Genomic DNA, 19,125 nt, shown 5'->3' with positions numbered 1-19,125 from the left:
CCTCTCCATACATCTCTTCCTAATCTCTTGATACCTCCCACATATAATCTCCAGTATATAACCTGTCCTCTCCATACATCTCTCTCTAATCTCCTGATACCTCCCACACATAATCTCGAGTATATAACCCGTCCTTTCCATACATCTCTCCCTAATCTCCTGATACCTCCCACACATAATCTCCAGTATATAATCAGCCTCTCCATACATCTCTCCCTAATCTCCTGATACCCCCCCACACATAATCTCCAGTATATAACATGTCCTCTCCATACATATCTCCCTAATCTCCTGATACCTCCCCATACATAATCTCCAGTATATAACCTGTCCTCTCCATACATCTCTCCCTAATCTCCTGATACCTCCCCACACACAAGCTCCAGTATATAACCTGTCCCCTCCATACATCTCTCCTAATCACCTGATATCTCCCCACACATAATCTCCAGTATATAACCCGTCCTCTCCATACATCTCTCCTAATCTCCTGATACCACCCCACACATAATCTCCAGTATTTAACCTGTCCTCTCCATACATCTCTCCCTAATCTCCTGATACCTCCAACATATAATCTCCAGTATGTAACCTGTCCTCTCCTTACATCACTCCCTTATCTCCTGATACTTTCTTACACATAATCTCCAGTATATAACCTGTCCTCTCCATACATCTCTCCCTAATCTCCTGATACCTCCCACATATAATCTCCAGTATATAACCTGTCCTCTCCATACATCTCTCCTAATCTCCTGATACCTCCCCACATATAATCTCCAGTATATAACATGTCCTCTCCATACATCTCTTCCGAATCTCTTGATACCTCCCACACATAATCTCCAGTATATAACCTGTCCTCTCCATACATCTCTCCCTAATCTCCTGATACCTCCCACATATAATCTCCAGTATAAAACCTGTCCTCTCCATACATCTCTCCTAATCTCCTGATACCTCCCCACATATAATCTCCAGTATATAACCTGTCCTCTGCATACATCTCTTCCTAATCTCTTGATACCTCCCACACATAATCTCCAGTATATAACCTGTCCTCTCCATACATCTCTCCCTAATCTCTTTATACCACCCACACAATCTCCAGTATATAACCTGTCCTCTCCATACATCTCTCCCTAATCTCCTGATACCTCCCCACACATAATCTCCAGTATATAACCTGTCCTCTCCATACATCTCTCCCTAATCTCCTGATACCTCCCCACACATAATCTCCAGTATATAACCTGTCCTCTCCATACATCCCCACACATAATCTCCAGTATATAACCTGTCCTCTCCATACATCTCTCCCTAATCTCCTGATACCTCCCACACATAATCTCCAGTATATTACCTGTCCTCTCCATACATCTCTTCCTAATCTCTTGATACCACCCACACAATCTCCAGTATATAACCTGTCCTCTCCATACATCTCTCCCTAATCTCCTGATACCTCCCCACACATAATCTCCAGTATATAACCTGTCCTCTCCATGCATCTCTCCCTAATCTTCCGATACCTCCCCACACATAATCTCCAGTATATAACCTGTCCTCTCCATGCATCTCTCCCTAATCTTCCGATACCTCCCCACACATAATCTCCAGTATATAACCTGTCCTCTCCATACATCTCTCCTAATCTTCCGATACCTCCCCACACATAATCTCCAGTATATAACCTGTCCTCTCCATACATCTCTCCCTAATCTTCCGATACCTCCCCACACATAATCTCCAGTATATAACATGTCCTCTCCATACATCTCTCCCTAATCTCCTGATACCTCCCCACACATAATCTCCAGTATATAACCTGTCCTCTCCATACATCTCTCCCTAATCTCATGATACCTCCACAAATAGTCCTATCAGGTTGACTTTACAGAGGCACACTCTCAGGACGAAAACACACTTCCGCATAAAAAAGTACGTGTCTCACGTTCCGTTTTTCGTGTCTGTGTTCCGTATTTTAGGGGCTTTTCAGCTGCGCTCTAAAGCGGACCTTTTGTGTGCGGTGCAGAGCACACACGTGTGCACATAGCCTAATAGATTGTAATAGGTACGCATATCATTTTGTTCTTTAAAAGTATTTAGAAAAATGTTTACTATTTAAATGTGTTTTATTTATTTATTTTTGCTAATTTCTTTAAGATTAACTTTACCATTAAAATTACATTAAATAAAAGTAAAGATTGTTGAATTATGGAAATCACAGGATAAAAAAGTTTCAAAACATCTTCATGTATTTAGCATTGACCCCTTTAAAGGAGTTGTCCGAAATAAACTGAAACATTTTTGGTAAACTAATCTGTGCTGTATTGTCATATAAAACACCGCTACATTGTTATTTTTTGTTTTCTAACTTTTGTTCCTCTTGAATTATCCCTTTATTCTCTACAGCTCTTTATTTACATTCAGCTCTAGCAAACTGACCACTTCCTGTGCCAAACCTGACAGTCACAGCTGGCCCCGCCCGCCTCACTGTCCAGCCCCGCCCCCTGCCCGGCCTCATTCTCCAGCCCCTCCCACTTCCCAGCCTCAGTTTCCAGCCTCGCCCACTGCCTGGCCTCAGTGTCCAGCCTCGCCCACTGCCCGGCCTCACTGTCCAGCCTCGCCCCCTGCCCGACCTCAGTGTCCAGCCTCGCCCACTGCCCGGCCTCACTGTCCAGCCTCGCCCCCTGCCCGACCTCAGTGTCCAGCCTCGCCCACTGCCCGACCTCAGTGTCCAGTCCTGCCCACTGCCAGCCCTGCCCACTGCCAGCCCCGCCCCCTGCACACACATTCCCTGTCAGTATTCTGCCCCAGCTTTGATCTGTTATTAGTACAGCATTGGAAATAACAGCCTCACATAGGGCTTTGCACCCTACATACACATAGGCCTCTGCACTGCACCCACACATCGGGTTCTGCACCACACACACACACACACACATAGGGCTCTGCACCGCATACACACATAGGACTCTGCACCCTACACACACATAGGGCTCTGCACCGCACACACACATCGGGTTCTGCACCACACACACACACACACACACACACATAGGGCTCTGCACCGCACACACACACATCGGGTTCTGCACCACACACACACACACACACACATAGGGCTTTGCACCGCACACACACAAAGGGCTCTGCACCGCACACACACATAGGGCTCTGCAGCACACACACACATAGGGCTCTGCGCCACACACATAGGGCTCTGCACCACACCCACACACACACACACACACACATGGCGCTCTGCACCGACCCCCCCAACCCCCATAGGGAACACATGTAGGGAATACATACTCACCCCTCCTCGGTCCCCGCCACTCCTGCATGTTCGTCCGCTGTCTGGTCTGGACATATCAGCACAGTAGTGACGTCAGCGCTTTCCTGAACTGTCAGACACAGACAGCGGGACAGTGATGAGAAGCAGCGCTGCGCTCCCTCTCATCAGCGCTTTCAAATGTATCGGCATCACAGATGCTGATACATTTGAATGTGTGATCCTGAGCAGGGGGCCCGGTGCTGGCGCTGACACCACGGCAGCCGCCGCCAGGCCCCTCCCCCAGGTCACGGACCCCACAGCAGTGCAGGGGGAGGTTGTGGGGAGAGTACGGGGGAATGTGTGGGAGGGTGCAGGGAAGGGGGTGGGGACTCACGCACTGTACCCGCCCAGCAGGGCGGCAACATGCTATTTCCAGATTTGCATGTCAACATGGTCCTGCCCATGTTGACATGAAATGACCGGAAGCAGCAAAATCGCGGCAGGAACGGTCACATGACCACTCTGAGCCGGGGGAGAGGGGCTGACAGCAGGGCATGTAAGTGGTCTCTATCTACTTACCTGCCCCAATGTAGCCCAATAGGGTAATAAAAAGAAAAGTCAAAATAAGCCAGATAACCCCTTTAAGTGGTGTATGTGCATATATGTTGCCCTACCCACATCTTAGGATACATGTACTCCTACAGGGTTTCAATAGTAGCTTTGTATGCATGTCTGAATGCTCAGTGGTTGTCATGGTTTCCTGAGCAGTAGGTCGTCTTCTCTTGCTTCCTATAAAGACATGCAATCTATTACTTACTGTATTTACACATATTAATGAAGCACATTTGTGTTCCCCCCACAGTAATCTGATACCAATGGACCCCCCAGATAAAAGAAGCGTGGACACTCCACTGAAGGAGAAGACCATCGAGGACCATTGGAGCGGGTATGTTTATATCAATGTAGAATCCTTAAAGAGGACCTGAAAAAATCTGTTTAAAATGTTAAAGTCCTCAGTGGTTGATACTAGTTATGAGCGAGTGTAATTGTTACTATTCGCTACTCGCACGAATAGTATGGTATTCGGGGTATTCGTTATATTGCAAGTAGAGATGAGTGAATACCGTAATATTCGTAATCGCTATACTAGGAACGAGTGATTTGTAATATTCGCGTATTTGTTGAGAATACTGAGTACAATAAAAGCCAATGGGAAATTCGAGTAATTTTCTACTGGACTCAGCAGAGAGGTCTGGGGGCCTGAGGAAAAGGCTGAAATGGATGGAAAGTGATGAAACTGAATGGGGAGAGCCTGGAGAATATGCTGCACGCATTTCTGACTCACATATGGTTTCTGGGATCCCATGACGCCACATGGAAGAATCATAGAATCATAGACTCATAGAATATTAGAGTTGGAATGGACCTCTGAGGTCATCTCGTCCAGCCACCTGCTCAAAACAGGATTCACTAAATCATCCAGACAGATGTCCGTCCAACCTCTTTTTAAAGACTTCCATTGATGGAGATCTCACCACCTCGTGGTAGCCTGTTCCACTCATTGATCACCCTCACTGTCAAAACATTTTTACTAATATCTAATCTATGTCTCCTCCCATCAGTTTCATCCCATTGCTTCTAGTCTTTCCTTGTGAAAATGAGAAGAAAACTGATCCCTCTACAGTGTGACAGCCTATAAGATATTTGTAGACAGCTATTAAGTCTCCTCTCAGTCTTCTCTTTTGCAGCTAAACAATCCTAAATCCTGTAACCATTCCTCATAGGACATGGTTTGCAGACCAGTCACCATTCTGGTCACTCTTCTCTGAACTTGCTCCAGTTTGTTGATGTCTTTTTTAAAATGTAGTGCCCAGAACTGGACACAATATTCCAGATGAGGTCTGTCCAAAGAGGAGTAAAGGGGGATAATGTCAGGACCGGGAGGACTGATGGGCCCAGGAGGTGGATCCACTGGACCGAGTACGCCACCAGGTGGCAGAGTACACGGAAGCCGGAGCACTGGCGTGGCCGGGACGGTTGTAACCGGGTCAGCAGGATCACAGAGTTCTATGGGATAGTGCAGGAAACAGGCACAGGTACCCGATAGCAAAAGACAAATAGTCACAGGAGAGAGCACAAGGGGACCTGAGCATCTAGCTCTAAAGACAAGCTAAAGGACACGTTGATCAGGCAACGCCCCTATGGAAAGGCAAGTCTTATATACCCAGCACAGCCTCATGTCATTTCCTGCTGCAGGTGTGCTGGGCCTATAAGACCAGGAGAGTGGGCGCGGCCCGGTCCTATACAGAATCCTGAGGCCAATACTCAAAGTCAGACTCCTGAGACCAGGAGCAGGACTCAGGGGAGCAGGAGCGGGAGCGGCAGCCATGACTGGTGGACACATGGATTGGATCAGTGGGTAAGGAGTGGTGCTGGGACACGGGGAGCGTGACAGTACCCCCCCTCTAAGCCCCCCCCTCCGAGCACAGAACCCCAGGGGCACCCCGGATCGAGACACCGGGCCGGGACCCAACGCAAAGGCGGGGAAGGACCGCTGACCCCGCACCGCCTTCTTAGCTGCACGGCGCTTAGCCAATCTCCCAGCAGAGGCAACGGGGGCAACGGGGAGAGGAGGACCGTCAGAAACAGGACTGGCAGCGAGGACAACCGGCCCGGGCGTCTCGGACCGGACACAGGACAGGGACTCATCCCCGGCAGCCGTTGGCATCAGAGTCTCAATCGTCAGGGACGGTGGAACGACACTGGAGAGAGTCGTCACTTCCGGTTCTGGTGGCACCACAGGCACAGGTGCCAGGAGCTGTGGTACAACGCAGGACTGCGTCATATGCCCCTGTTCTTGTGCCATGATAGGGTCAGGTACCAGGGGCTGTGGTAAAACGCTGGACTGTGTCAAATTCTCCTCATCATGTGCCATGATAGGGTCAGGTGACAGGGACCGAGGAACAGGCTGTAGGCAGGTATCATGGCACGAGGGACTCCAGCGAGAGATTGCGCCAGAGCGCCAACTGATGTCAGGGTCATGTAGTCGCAGCCAGGGCAAACCCAGCAGGAGCGCAGGAGTCATTCTCGGGATGACGTAGAACGCAATAGTCTCAGTATGCTGGGCACCAATACAAAGTCTCACGGATTCGGTGGTGTACCGGACAGGTTCGTATAATTGTTTTCCGTCCACGGAGGCGAACCAGAGGGGTTTTGCAAGTGGAATGACCGGTATCTGATAATGATCCACGGTAGCTTGTCGGATGAAATTAGCCGCTGCTCCCGAATCAATGTGAGCCTCCACCGTGAACTGGGTCTTCTCGGTCGTGACCTGGACCGTCTGTGTAACCGGGACTGAAGGAATTCCGGTACCAAGGGTGGCGGTTCCCACCATCCCTTGGACTTGGGGTCTACCTGGTCTCTCCGGGCAAGAGCGGAGCAGATGAGAACCGCTTCCGCAATAGAAACAGAGGCCCCGGGCGAGTCGCTCTGCGCGGCGTTGCTCGGCTTGGCTCAGGCGGTCTATTTGCATGGGTTCCGGGAACATGTCACAGGAAGGCAGGGGCAAAGGAGCGGTAGACCTCTGCGGGGACAAGGCGTGACGGGGTGGTAGCTTCTCCCGGAATACCTCTTTGGTTCGCTCCTGGAAACGGAGGTCAATCCGGGTGGCTAAAGATATTAAGGCGTCCAAGGTGCGTGGAACGTCACGGCCAGCAAGCTCGTCCTTGACGCGGCCAGAGAGTCCTTCCCAAAAGGCCGCCGTCAAGGCCTCATTGTTCCAGCCCAGCTCAGAGGCGAGCGTGCGGAACTGGATGGCGTATTGGCCGACGGTCAGGGTCCCTTGGCGTAGCCGGAGGAGCGAAGAAGTCACTGTGGTGGTACGTCCGGGTTCATCGAATGTACTCCGGAAAGCGTGCAAGAATTCCCGGATGTTAGTAGTCATGGGATCCTCATTCTCCCACAGGGGGTTAATCCAGGCTAGAGCTTCGCCTTCCAAGTGTGACATCAGGAATGCCACTTTAGCCTGGTCTGAGACAAACAAATGAGGAAGTAACTTGAAATGCAGGGAGCACTGGTTCAAAAATCCCCGGCAGTTCTTGGGGTCCCCAGCATAGCGAGGCGGAGCAGCGAGGCGAAGTTGCGAGGCTGCGGAGACAGCAGGTTCAGATCCGGACACCGTTTGCTGCGTGGACCGAGACGAGGCGGCAGTCTGTAATGTGTACAACCGGTGGTCCACAGACGTCAGGAACTTTAGTATGCGGTGTAAGGTGTCACGCTGTTGCACCAGTTCCTGGCGTAGTTCGGCCAGCTCGGATGTTTGTGCTCCAGCGGGATCCATGGCCTGATCAATCTGTCAGGACCGGGAGGACTGATGGGCCCAGGAGGTGGATCCACTGGACCGAGTACGCCACCAGGTGGCAGAGTACACGGAAGCCGGAGCACTGGCGTGGCCGGGACGGTTGTAACCGGGTCAGCAGGATCACAGAGTTCTATGGGATAGTGCAGGAAACAGGCACAGGTACCCGATAGCAAAAGACAAATAGTCACAGGAGAGAGCACAAGGGGACCTGAGCATCTAGCTCTAAAGACAAGCTAAAGGACACGTTGATCAGGCAACGCCCCTATGGAAAGGCAAGTCTTATATACCCAGCACAGCCTCATGTCATTTCCTGCTGCAGGTGTGCTGGGCCTATAAGACCAGGAGAGTGGGCGCGGCCCGGTCCTATACAGAATCCTGAGGCCAATACTCAAAGTCAGACTCCTGAGACCAGGAGCAGGACTCAGGGGAGCAGGAGCGGGAGCGGCAGCCATGACTGGTGGACACATGGATTGGATCAGTGGGTAAGGAGTGGTGCTGGGACACGGGGAGCGTGACAGATAATGACTTCACATGATCTAGACTGTATGCTTCTGTTAATACATCATAGAATGGTGTTTGCCTTTTTTGCTGCTGCGCACACTGTTGACTCATGTTCAGTCTGTGATCTATTAGTATACCTTAGGGGCACTTTGCACACTACGATATCACAGGTGCGATGTCGGTGGGGTCAAATTGAAAGTGACGCACATCCGGCGTTGCAGGCGATATCGTAGTGTGTAAAGCCTTTTTGATACGATTAACGAGCGCAAAATCGTCGTAATCATATCATCGGTGTAGCGTCGGTCATTTCCATAATTTGGAATTGACCGATGTTACGATGTTGTTCCTCGTTCCAGCGGCATCACACATCGCTGTGTGTGAAGCCACAGGAGCGAGGAACATCTCCTACCTGCGTCCTGCGGCTCATGCCGGCTATGCGGAACGAAGGAGGTGGGCGGGATGTTTACGTCCCGCTCATCTCCGCCCTTCCGCTTCTATTGGCCGCCTGCCGTGTGACGTCACTATGACGCCGCATGACCCGCCCCCTTAATAATGAGGCCTGTCACTTGCCAGAGTGACGTCGGAGGGCAGGTGAGTGCATGTGAAGCTGGCGTAGCGATAATGTTCGCTACGCCAGCTATCACTAGATATCGCAGCTGCGATGGGGGCGGGGACTATCGTGCTCAGCATCTCAGCATTGGCTTGCGATGTCGTAGTGTGCAAAGTACCCTAAGTCTTTTTCACTCATGCTGTTGGTAGCTCTATTCCTCCCATGCTGTATATGCTCTTTTCATTATTCTTGCCAAGATGAATGACTTTGCATTTCTCCCTGTTATAAACCATTCTATTAGTTGCTGCCCATTGTTCCAGCTTGTTTAGATCTTGTTGAATCCTCTCTGTCTCTTCTCTAGTATTAGCTATTCCTCCTAGCTTTGTGTCATCAGCAAATTTAATCAGTTTACCCTTAATACCTTCATCTAAATCATTGATTAAGATGTTGAACATCACGGGGCCTAGGACAGAGCCCTGTGGTACCCCACTTGAGCAAGTCTTCCAACTGGATGTGCAGCCATTTATGACCACTCTTTGACTCCGATCACTAAGCCAGTTACAAATCCATCTAACAGTTGCCTTGTCCATTCCACACTTGGCCATTTTTTCAATAAGGATTGTATGAGATACTTTGTCAAATGCTTTGCTGAAGTCAAGATATACTATATCTACTGCATTTCCCTGATCCACCCAGTCAGTGATTTTGTCATAGAAGGAAATTAAGTTAGTCTGACATGACTTATTAGTTACAAACCCATGCTGGCTCTGATTTATCACTTCATTCTCATCCAGGTGCTTGCATAAATGTTGTTTAATAATTTGTTCAAAGATCTTTCCTGGTATGGAAGAAGTTACATGTGGCTTTAGTCTATCAGTGCCCTTGAAGTGTATGTTGCACTGCTCTTGCCAGCCCTGAAGTCACTCACACAGCAATGTGCAAGCAGCTACGGGATGACAAATGCCGACAGCCGGAGTTTAGCTCACCTATATATCTCCAGTATATAACCTGTCCTCTCCATACATCTCTCCCTAATCTCCTGATACCTCCCCACACATAATCTCAAGTATATAACCTGTCCTCTCCATATATTTCTTCCTAATCTCTTGATACCTCCCACACATAATCTCCAGTATATAACCTGTCCTCTCCATACATCTCTCCCTAATCTCCTGATACTATCCAACACATAATCTCCAGTATATAACCTGTCCTCTCCATACATCTCTCCCTAATCTCCTGATACTATCCAACACATAATCTCCAGTATATAACCTGTCCTCTCCATACATCTCTCCCTAATCTCCTGATACCTCCCCACACAATCTCCAGTATATAACCTGTCCTCTCCATACATCTCTCCCTAATTTCCTGATCCCTCCCCACACATAATCTCAAGTATATAACCTGTCCTCTCCATATATCTCTTCCTAATCTCTTGATACCTCCCACACATAATCTCCAGTATATAACCTGTCCTCTCCATACATCTCTCCCTAATCTCCTGACACCTCCCCACACATAATCTCCAGTATATAACCTGTCCTCTCCATACATCTCTCCCTAATCTCCTGATATCTCCACGCACATAATCTCCAGTATATAACCTGTCCTCTCCATACATCTCTCCCTAATCTCCTGATACCTCCCCACACATAATCTCCAGAACATAACCTGTCCTAACCATACATCTCTCCCTAATCTCTTGATACCTCCCACACATAATCTCCATTATATAACCTGTCCTCTCCATACATATCTCAATAATCTCCTGATACTTCCCCACACTTAATCTCCAGTATATAACCTGTCCTCTCCATACATCTCTCCTTAATCTCCTGATACCTCCACACATATCTCTAGTATATAACCTGTCCTCTCCATACATCTCTCCCTAATCTCCTGATACCTCCCCACACATAATCTCCAGTATATAACCTGTCCTCTCCATATATTTCTTCCTAATCTCTTGATACCTCCCACACATAATCTCCAGTATATGTTAGGGCCAGGTGGACGGGCAGACCCAGGAGGTGGATCCACTGGGCCGAACACCTTAATGAAGGCAAGGGGTCCGGTAGCCGGAGCACTACAGGTAGCAGGACAGTCCGTGCAAAAGAGTGGAATGGAGAAGTCCCTGGGACCACGGAGTCACTGATGGTAGTCCGGGTGACGGAGCTCAGGTTCGGAGGCCGAGATGTTGTCAGGCAGAGTCCGGAACCGATGGAGCGAGAGGACGGATCACCACAGGGATCAGAGATGGTACGGACTGACGGGATGGCAGATAGTCAGCGTTCGGGAATCGGCAGGACCGGATGGCGAGGCAGGAGCGGCTCTAGAAGAGAGATAGGTAAGTATATCACAGAGACACAAGGAGACCTGACTCCTAGCTTAGGAAACACGAAGAACAGGCCCCGCCCACTTGGACATTAAACCCCTTTATACCCTGTACCTGTATGTTCAATTTCCTGTCAGTGGACGCTGGCCCTTTAAGAGAGGGTCAATGACCGCGCGCGCGCCCTAATGCGCATGCGCGAGGCCCGGGTGCCAGAAGCCAGGGCAGGGAGCGGTGTATAGGAAGCAGGGGAGCCGGCCTGGAGCAGAGCTGCCGACGGGCGCCGGGAGCGGGGACCGGGCCGCCTGGGGACCGCAGGTGATGGAGGCTGGAGACCGTGGAGCGGGGGACGCCTGACAGAGGAGCCGGGGAGCGAAGCAGGGAAGCCGGGGAGCGTGGCAGGTGAGCCGGGGAGCAGAGCAGGGGACCCGGAGAGCGTGACAGTACCCCCCCCACGCCCCCCTCCCCGCAACCGGGACAGGAAGGCACGTATCAGGGGAGTACCCACATTCTCCCGGGGTTCCCAGGACCTATCCTCAGGACCATACCCTGCCCAGTCCACCAGGAAGAACTGTCGGCCCCGTACAGTTTTCATGGCCACAATATCCCTTACCGCATAGATGTCATCATCAGCGATAGGAGGAGCCGAACTGGCAGCAGCGGAGAAGGGACCAAGGACAACCGGCTTGAGCAGGGAGACATGGAGGGAGTTGGGTATCCTCATCGTGGCCGGGAGCTGCAGCTTGTAGGAGACCTCATTTATTCTGCAGAGGACTTTAAACGGCCCAATGTAGCGAGGACTCAGCTTGTATGATGGTAGCTTCAATCGGACGTACTTGGAAGCAAGCCAGGCGAGATCTCCTGGAGAGAAACACGGAGGATCCAAACGCCTCTTGTCTGCGTGTCTCTTCATCCGCAGGGAAGCACGTCCAAGGGACGCCTTGACAGAGTCCCAAATTGTTGCAAAGTCACGGGCTACAGCATCAGCAGCAGGGACATCCGAGGAAGAGGATACAGGTAATGGGACGGAAGGCTGAAGTCCGTAAACGACATGAAAGGGAGAGCTGGAGGAGGACTCACTGACGTGGTGGTTATGGGAGAATTCAGCCCAAGGAAGAAGCGTGGACCAGTCGTCATGATGGGCGTTGACGTAGTGACGTAAGAAGGAGGTCAAGATCTGATTGACTCGTTCCACTTGGCCATTCGACTGAGGATGGTAGGCTGAAGAAAAGTCCAGAGTCACTCCCAGATGTTTGCAGAGAGCCCTCCAGAAGCGGGAGGTGAACTGAGTTCCTCTGTCAGACACAATGTGAGATGGAAAGCCATGCAACCGGAAGATGTGCTGTATGTAGGCGTCAGCGAGTTCCTGGGCTGAGGGCAGTCCAGCCATAGGGACGAAATGAGCCATTTTGGAGAACCGATCCACCACGACCCATATGACTGTGTGTCCGGAGGACAGGGGCAAGTCCGTAATAAAGTCCATCGCAATGTGTTGCCACGGACCTGAGGGTATAGGCAGGGGCAGAAGACGGCCATATGGCAGATGTTTGGGCGTCTTGTTCCTGGCACAAGAGGAGCAGGCTGAGACAAAAGAAGCGACGTCCGTGCGAAGGGATGGCCACCAGTAATGACGTACAATCGTACTCAATGTTCTCTTCTGACCAGCATGGCCGGCTGTTTTCGAGGCATGGCCCCAGTGCAACACTTTTTGCCTGTGAGTCTCAGAGACATAGGTCTTCCCGGGCGGTTTCTGGGCCAGGGTGACAGGAGCCACCGGAATGATTTTACTAGGGCAGATGATGGGCTGGGATGTCTCCTCCTCCTGCTCCATGGGCATGAATGACCTGGACAAGGCATCTGCGCGTACATTCTTGTCCGCAGGTCGGAAATGGAGCTGGAAATCGAACCTGGCAAAGAACAAGGACCACCTGGCTTGCCGTGGGTTCAGTCGCTGAGCGGACCGCAGGTATTCCAGGTTCTTGTGGTCCGTGTAAATGATCACGGGGTACACTGCTCCCTCCAGAAGGTAGCGCCATTCCTCCAGAGCCAGTTTGACTGCCAATAGCTCTCGGTCACCGATGGTGTAGTTGAGTTCAGGCGCTGAGAAGCTCTTGGAGAAGAAACCGCAAGTAACCATCTTCCCGGAGGAGGACTTCTGCATGAGCACTGCTCCGGCTCCCGAGGAGGAGGCATCCACCTCCAAGGTGAACTGTCGGTTTAACTCAGGACGGTGGAGCACAGGAGAGGAAGCAAATGCATGTTTCAGGGAGCCAAACGTGGCGTCGGCCGCAGGTGACCAGTCCTTTGGATTAGCCCCCTTCTTGGTCAAGGCGGAGAGAGGTGCAGTCAGGGCAGAGAAGTGATGGATGAACTGGCGGTAATAGTTTGCGAATCCCAGAAAGCGTTGGATTGCCTTCAGTCCAGAAGGAGGGAGCCAGTTGAGAATGGAAGAGACCTTCTCCGGATCCATCTGCAGGCCGGTATCGGAGATTACGTAACCCAGGAAGGGAAGAGAAGACTGCTCGAAGACACACTTCTCGTACTTGGCGTACAGACGATTTTCCCTCAGTCTTTGTAGTACCAGCTGCACGTTCTCTCTGTGGGTCTGGAGGTCCGGAGAAAAGACCAGGATGTCATCAAGATACACCACCACACAGATGTAGAGAAGGTCCCGGAACACGTCGTTCACCAATTCCTGAAAGACTGCTGATGCGTTACACAGGCCGAAGGGCATCACACAGTATTCATAGTGCCCATCGCGAGTATTGAACGCGGTCTTCCATTCGTCCCCAGAGCGGATGCGGACCAGGTTGTAGGCACCCCGAAGATCCAACTTGGTAAACACACGAGCTCCTCTAAGCCGATCAAACAATTCGGGGATGTGCGGCAGGGGGTATTTATTTTTCACGGTGATTTGGTTCAATCCCCGGTAGTCAATGCATGGGCGTAGGTCGCCCTCTTTCTTCTTAACGAAGAAGAAGCCTGCTCCAGCAGGAGAGGAGGATCTCCGAATGAATCCCCTTGCCAGGTTCTCTGTGATGTAGGTAGACATGGCCCTTGTTTCGGCAGGAGACAGCGGATATATCCGTCCTCGAGGTGGTGTAGTTCCCGGGAGCAGGTTGATGGCATAATCGTAAGGACGATGTGGCGGCAGTACCTCTGACTCCTTTTTATCAAAGACGTCCGCGAAGGACCAATAGGCCGAGGGCAGTCCCGGTAGGGACTCTGGAACCGGAGGACGTCGGATGGGTTGAATAGTCTTCAGACAGTTCTCGTGGCAAGAGGAGCCCCATCGGGTGATTTCACCAGTACCCCAGCTGACTGAGGGTTCGTGTGTCCGTAACCAGGGGAGTCCCAGCAAGATTTGATGAGACATGTGTGGGAGGACATAGAGAGCGATGTTCTCGGTGTGCAGGGCACCGATACGCAGTTCCACCGGCTTGGTGATCCACGAGACGGTGTCAGAGAGGGGTCTCCCATCCACAGAGGCAATCACGAGGGGTTTGTCGAGTGGAGTAACAGGCACCTGGTACTTGTCCACCGTGGCCTGCCGGATGAAATTGCCTGCTGCCCCGGAATCGAGGTACGCCTCGGCCGTGAACCGCGTCTCTCCCGTTGTCACTTGAACAGTCCACGTAACCGGGTCTGAGAGAATCCCAGCACCTAGGGTGGCCTCTCCTACCAACCCTAGGCTTTGGAGTTTCCTGGCCTCTCTGGACAGGAGCGTAGAAGGTGTGTGCCCTCTCCACAGTAGAAGCAGAGGCCCTTGGCGAGCCGTTCTGCTCGGCGTTGTTCAGACTGCCGCAAACGGTCGATCTGCATGGGCTCATGGACGGAGACACCAGATGACGTTGACTGAAGTACGGCGGGCTTCTGCGGAGGAGAGGAATGCCGTATCGGACGTCTCTCACGGGACACCTCTTTGGATCGTTCCTGAAAGCGAAGATCCACTCGCGTCGCTAGGGCAATCAGGGCATCCAGGGTGGACGGCACGTCACGACCAGCCAGCTCATCTTTAATACGACCCGAGAGGCCTTCCCAGAAGGCGGCGGTTAGAGCCTCATTGTTCCACCCGAGTTCCGAAGCCAAGGTGCGAAAACGGATGGCAAATTGGCCCACCGTCAGAGTCCCCTGACGTAGCCGGAGGAGAGAGGAGGCAGACGCGGAGGCGCGTCCGGGCTCGTCAAAGGTGCCACGAAATGCCTGCAGGAACTCCTGGATGTTGGTGGTCACCGGATCCTCCTTCTCCCACAAGGGGTTCATCCAGGCCAGTGCCTCACCCTCTAGATGGGACATCATGAACGCGACCTTGGCTTGGTCGGAGGCAAACAAGTGCGGCAGCTGCTTGAAATGGAGAGAGCATTGATTGATGAAACCCCTGCAGGTCTTGGGATCTCCAGCGTACCGGGGAGGTGAGGCCAAACGAAGTCTGGAAGCATCCGAGGAGGCTGCCACGGGAGCTGTGGCCGTGGATTGTATAGTGGAAGCTCGAGATGCCGAAGATGTGACCGACGCTTGCAGCGTGTTCAGGCGGGCGTCCACAGAAGACATGAAGTTCAGCATGCGGGTCTGGGTCTCACGCTGGCGTGTGAGTTCCTCCTGCAAGGCCGCTAGTGCTTGGGCGGGATCCATGGCCTGTTCTTACTGTTAGGGCCAGGTGGACGGGCAGACCCAGGCGGTGGATCCACTGGGCCGAACACCTTAATGAAGGCAAAGGGTCCGGTAGCCGGAGCACTACGGAAAGCAGGACAGTCCGTGCAAAAGAGTGGAATGGAGAAGTCCCTGGGACCACGGAGTCACTGATGGTAGTCCGGGTGACGGAGCTCAGGTTCGGAGGCCGAGATGTTGTCAGGCAGAGTCCGGAACCGATGGAGCGAGAGGACGAATCACCACAGGGATCAGAGATGGTACGGACTGACGGGATGGCAGATAGTCAGCGTTCGGGGTTCGGGAATCGGCAGGACCGGATGGCGAGGCAGGAGCGGCTCTAGAAGAGAGATAGGTAAGTATATCACAGAGACACAAGGAGACCTGACTCCTAGCTTAGGAAACACGAAGAACAGGCCCCGCCCACTTGGACATTAAACCCCTTTATACCCTGTACCTGTATGTTCAATTTCCTGTCAGTGGACGCTGGCCCTTTAAGAGAGGGTCAATGACCGCGCGCGCGCCCTAATGCGCATGCGCGAGGCCCGGGTGCCAGAAGCCAGGGCAGGGAGCGGTGTATAGGAAGCAGGGGAGCCGGCCTGGAGCAGAGCTGCCGAAGGGCGCCGGGAGTGGGGACTGGGCCGCCTGGGGACCGCAGGTGATGGAGGCTGGAGACCGTGGAGCGGGGGACGCCTGACAGAGGAGCCGGGGAGCGAAGCAGGGAAGCCGGGGAGCGTGGCAGGTGAGCCAGGGAGCAGAGCAGGGGACCCGGAGAGTGTGACAGTATATAACCTGTCTTCTCCATACATCTCTCCCTAATCTCCTGATAGTATCCAACACATAATCTCCAGTATATAACCTGTCCTCTCCATACATCTCTCTCTAATTTCCTGATCCCTCGCCACACATAATCTCAAGTATATAACCTGTCCTCTCCATATATCTCTTCCTAATCTCTTGATACCTCCCACACATAATCTCCATTATATAACCTGTCCTCTCCATACATCTCTCCCTAATCTCCTGACACCTTCCCACACATAATCTCCAGTATATAACCTGTCCTCTCCATACATCTCTCCCTAATCTCCTGATATCTCCACACACATAATCTCCAGTATATAACCTGTCCTCTCCATACATCTCTCCCTAATCTCCTGATACCTCCCCACACATAATTTCCAGTACATAACCTGTCCTAACCATACATCTCTCCCTAATCTCTTGATACCTCCCACACATAATCTCCATTATATAACCTGTCCTCTCCATACATATCTCAATAATCTCCTGATACTTCCCCACACTTAATCTCCAGTATATAACCTGTCCTCTCCATACACCTCTCCCTAATCTCCTGATACCTCCCCACACATAATCTCCAGTATATAACCTGTCCCTTTAATACATCTCTCCCTAATCTCCTAATACCCCCCACACATAATCTCCAGTATATAACCTGTCCTCTCCATACATCTCTCCCCAATCTCCTGATACCTCCCCACACATAATCTCCAGTATATAACCTGTCCTCTCCATACATCTCACCCTAATCTCCTGATACCTCCCCACACATAATCTCCAGTATATAACCTGACCTCTCCATACATCTCTCCTAATCTCCTGATACCTCCCACACATAATCTCCAGTATGTAACCTGTCCTCTCCATACATCTCTCCTAATCTCCTGATACCTCCCCACACATAATCTCCAGTATATAACCTGTCCTCTCCATACATCTCTCCCTAATCTCCTGATACCTCCCACACATAATCTCCAGTATATAACCTGTCCTCTCCATACATCTCTCCCTAATCTCCTGATACCGCCCCACACATAGTCTCCAGTATGTAACCTGTCCTCTCCATACATCTTTCCCTAATCTCTTGATACCTCCCACACATAATCTCCAGTATATAACCAGTCCCCTCCATACATCTCTCCTAATCTCCTGATATCTCCCCACACATAATCTCCAGTATATAACCTGTCCTCTCCATACATCTCTCCCTAATCTCCTGATACCTCCCCACACATAATCTCCAGTATATAACCTGTCCTCTCCATACATCTCTCCCTAATCTCCTGATACTATCCAACACAAAATCTCCAGTATATAACCCGTCCTCTCCATACATCTCTCCCTAATCTCCTGATACCTCCCACACATAATCTCCAGTATATAACCTGTCGTCTCCATACATCTCTCCCTAATCTCCCGATACCTCCCCACACATAATCTCCAGTATATAACCTGTCCTCTCCATACATCTCTCCCTAATCTCCTGATACCTCCCACACATAATCTCCAGTATATAACCCGTCCTCTCCATACATCTCTCCCTAATCTCCTGATACCTCCCCACACATAATCTCCAGTATATAACCTGTCCTCTCCATACATCTCTTCCTAATCTCTTGATACCTCCCACATATAATCTCCAGTATATAACATGTCCTCTCCATACATCTCTCCCTAATCTCCTGATATCTCCCCACACATAATCTCCAGTATATAACCTGTCCTCTCCATACATCTCTCCCTAATCTCCTTATACCTCTACCAATAGTCCTATCAGGTTGACTTTACAGAGGTGCACTCTCAGGCCGAACACACACTTCCGCATAAAAAACGTACGTGTCTCACGTTCCGTTTTTCGTGTCTGTGTTCCGTATTTTAGGGGCTTTTCAGCTGCGCTCTAAAGCGGACCTTTTGTGTGCGGTGCAGAGCGCACACGTGTGCACATAGCCTAATAGATTGTAATAGGTACGCATATCATTTTTTTATTTAAAGGTATTTATAAAAATATTTACTATTTAAATATGTTTTATTTATTTATTTTTGCTAATTTCTTTAAGATTAACTTTACCATTAAAATTACATTAAATAAAAGTAAAGATTGTTGAATTATGGAAATCACAGGATAAAAAAGTTTCAAAACATCTTCATGTATTTAGCATTGACCCCTTTAAAGGAGTTGTCCGACATAAACTGAAACATTTTTGGTAAACTAATCTGTGCTGTATTGTCATATAAAACACCGCTACATTGTTATTTTTTGTTTTCTAACTTTTGTTCCTCTTGACTTCAACCTTTATTCTCTGCAGCTCTTTGTTTACATTCAGCTCCAGCAAACTGACCACTTCCTGTGCTAAACCTTGCAGTCACAGCTGGCCCCGCCCGCCTCACTGTCCAGCCCCGCCCCCTGCCCGGCCTCATTGTCCAGCCCCGCCCCCTGCCTGGCCTCAGTGTCCAGCCTCGCCCCCTGCCTGGCCTCAGTGTCCAGCCCCGCCCCCTGCACACACATTCCCTGTCAGTATTCTGCCCCAGCACTGACCTGTTATAACTACGGCATTGGAAATAACAGCCTCACATAGGTCTCTGCACCCTTCACAGACATAGGGCTCTGCACCGCTCACACACATCGGGTTCTGCACCACACACACACA

General features: G+C 50.9%; 1 protein-coding gene across 1 annotated transcript in view; it reads left to right on the top strand.

Annotated features, from left to right (window-relative positions):
• LOC142302168 (uncharacterized) overlaps positions 1 to 19,125 on the top strand; it is a 552,463-nt gene that overhangs the window by 62,435 nt on the left and 470,903 nt on the right. The window contains exon 2 of the mRNA XM_075343251.1: positions 4,143 to 4,226. Within this exon, the coding sequence (XP_075199366.1) occupies positions 4,156 to 4,226 (71 nt within the window). The 5' untranslated portion in view covers positions 4,143 to 4,155. The remainder of the gene's footprint in view (positions 1 to 4,142; positions 4,227 to 19,125) is intronic.

Source organism: Anomaloglossus baeobatrachus, chromosome 4 (assembly GCF_048569485.1).
Source record: "Anomaloglossus baeobatrachus isolate aAnoBae1 chromosome 4, aAnoBae1.hap1, whole genome shotgun sequence".
Classification (NCBI taxonomy): Eukaryota; Metazoa; Chordata; class Amphibia; order Anura; family Aromobatidae; genus Anomaloglossus; species Anomaloglossus baeobatrachus.
This window is presented reverse-complemented; position numbering and strand designations above follow the sequence as displayed.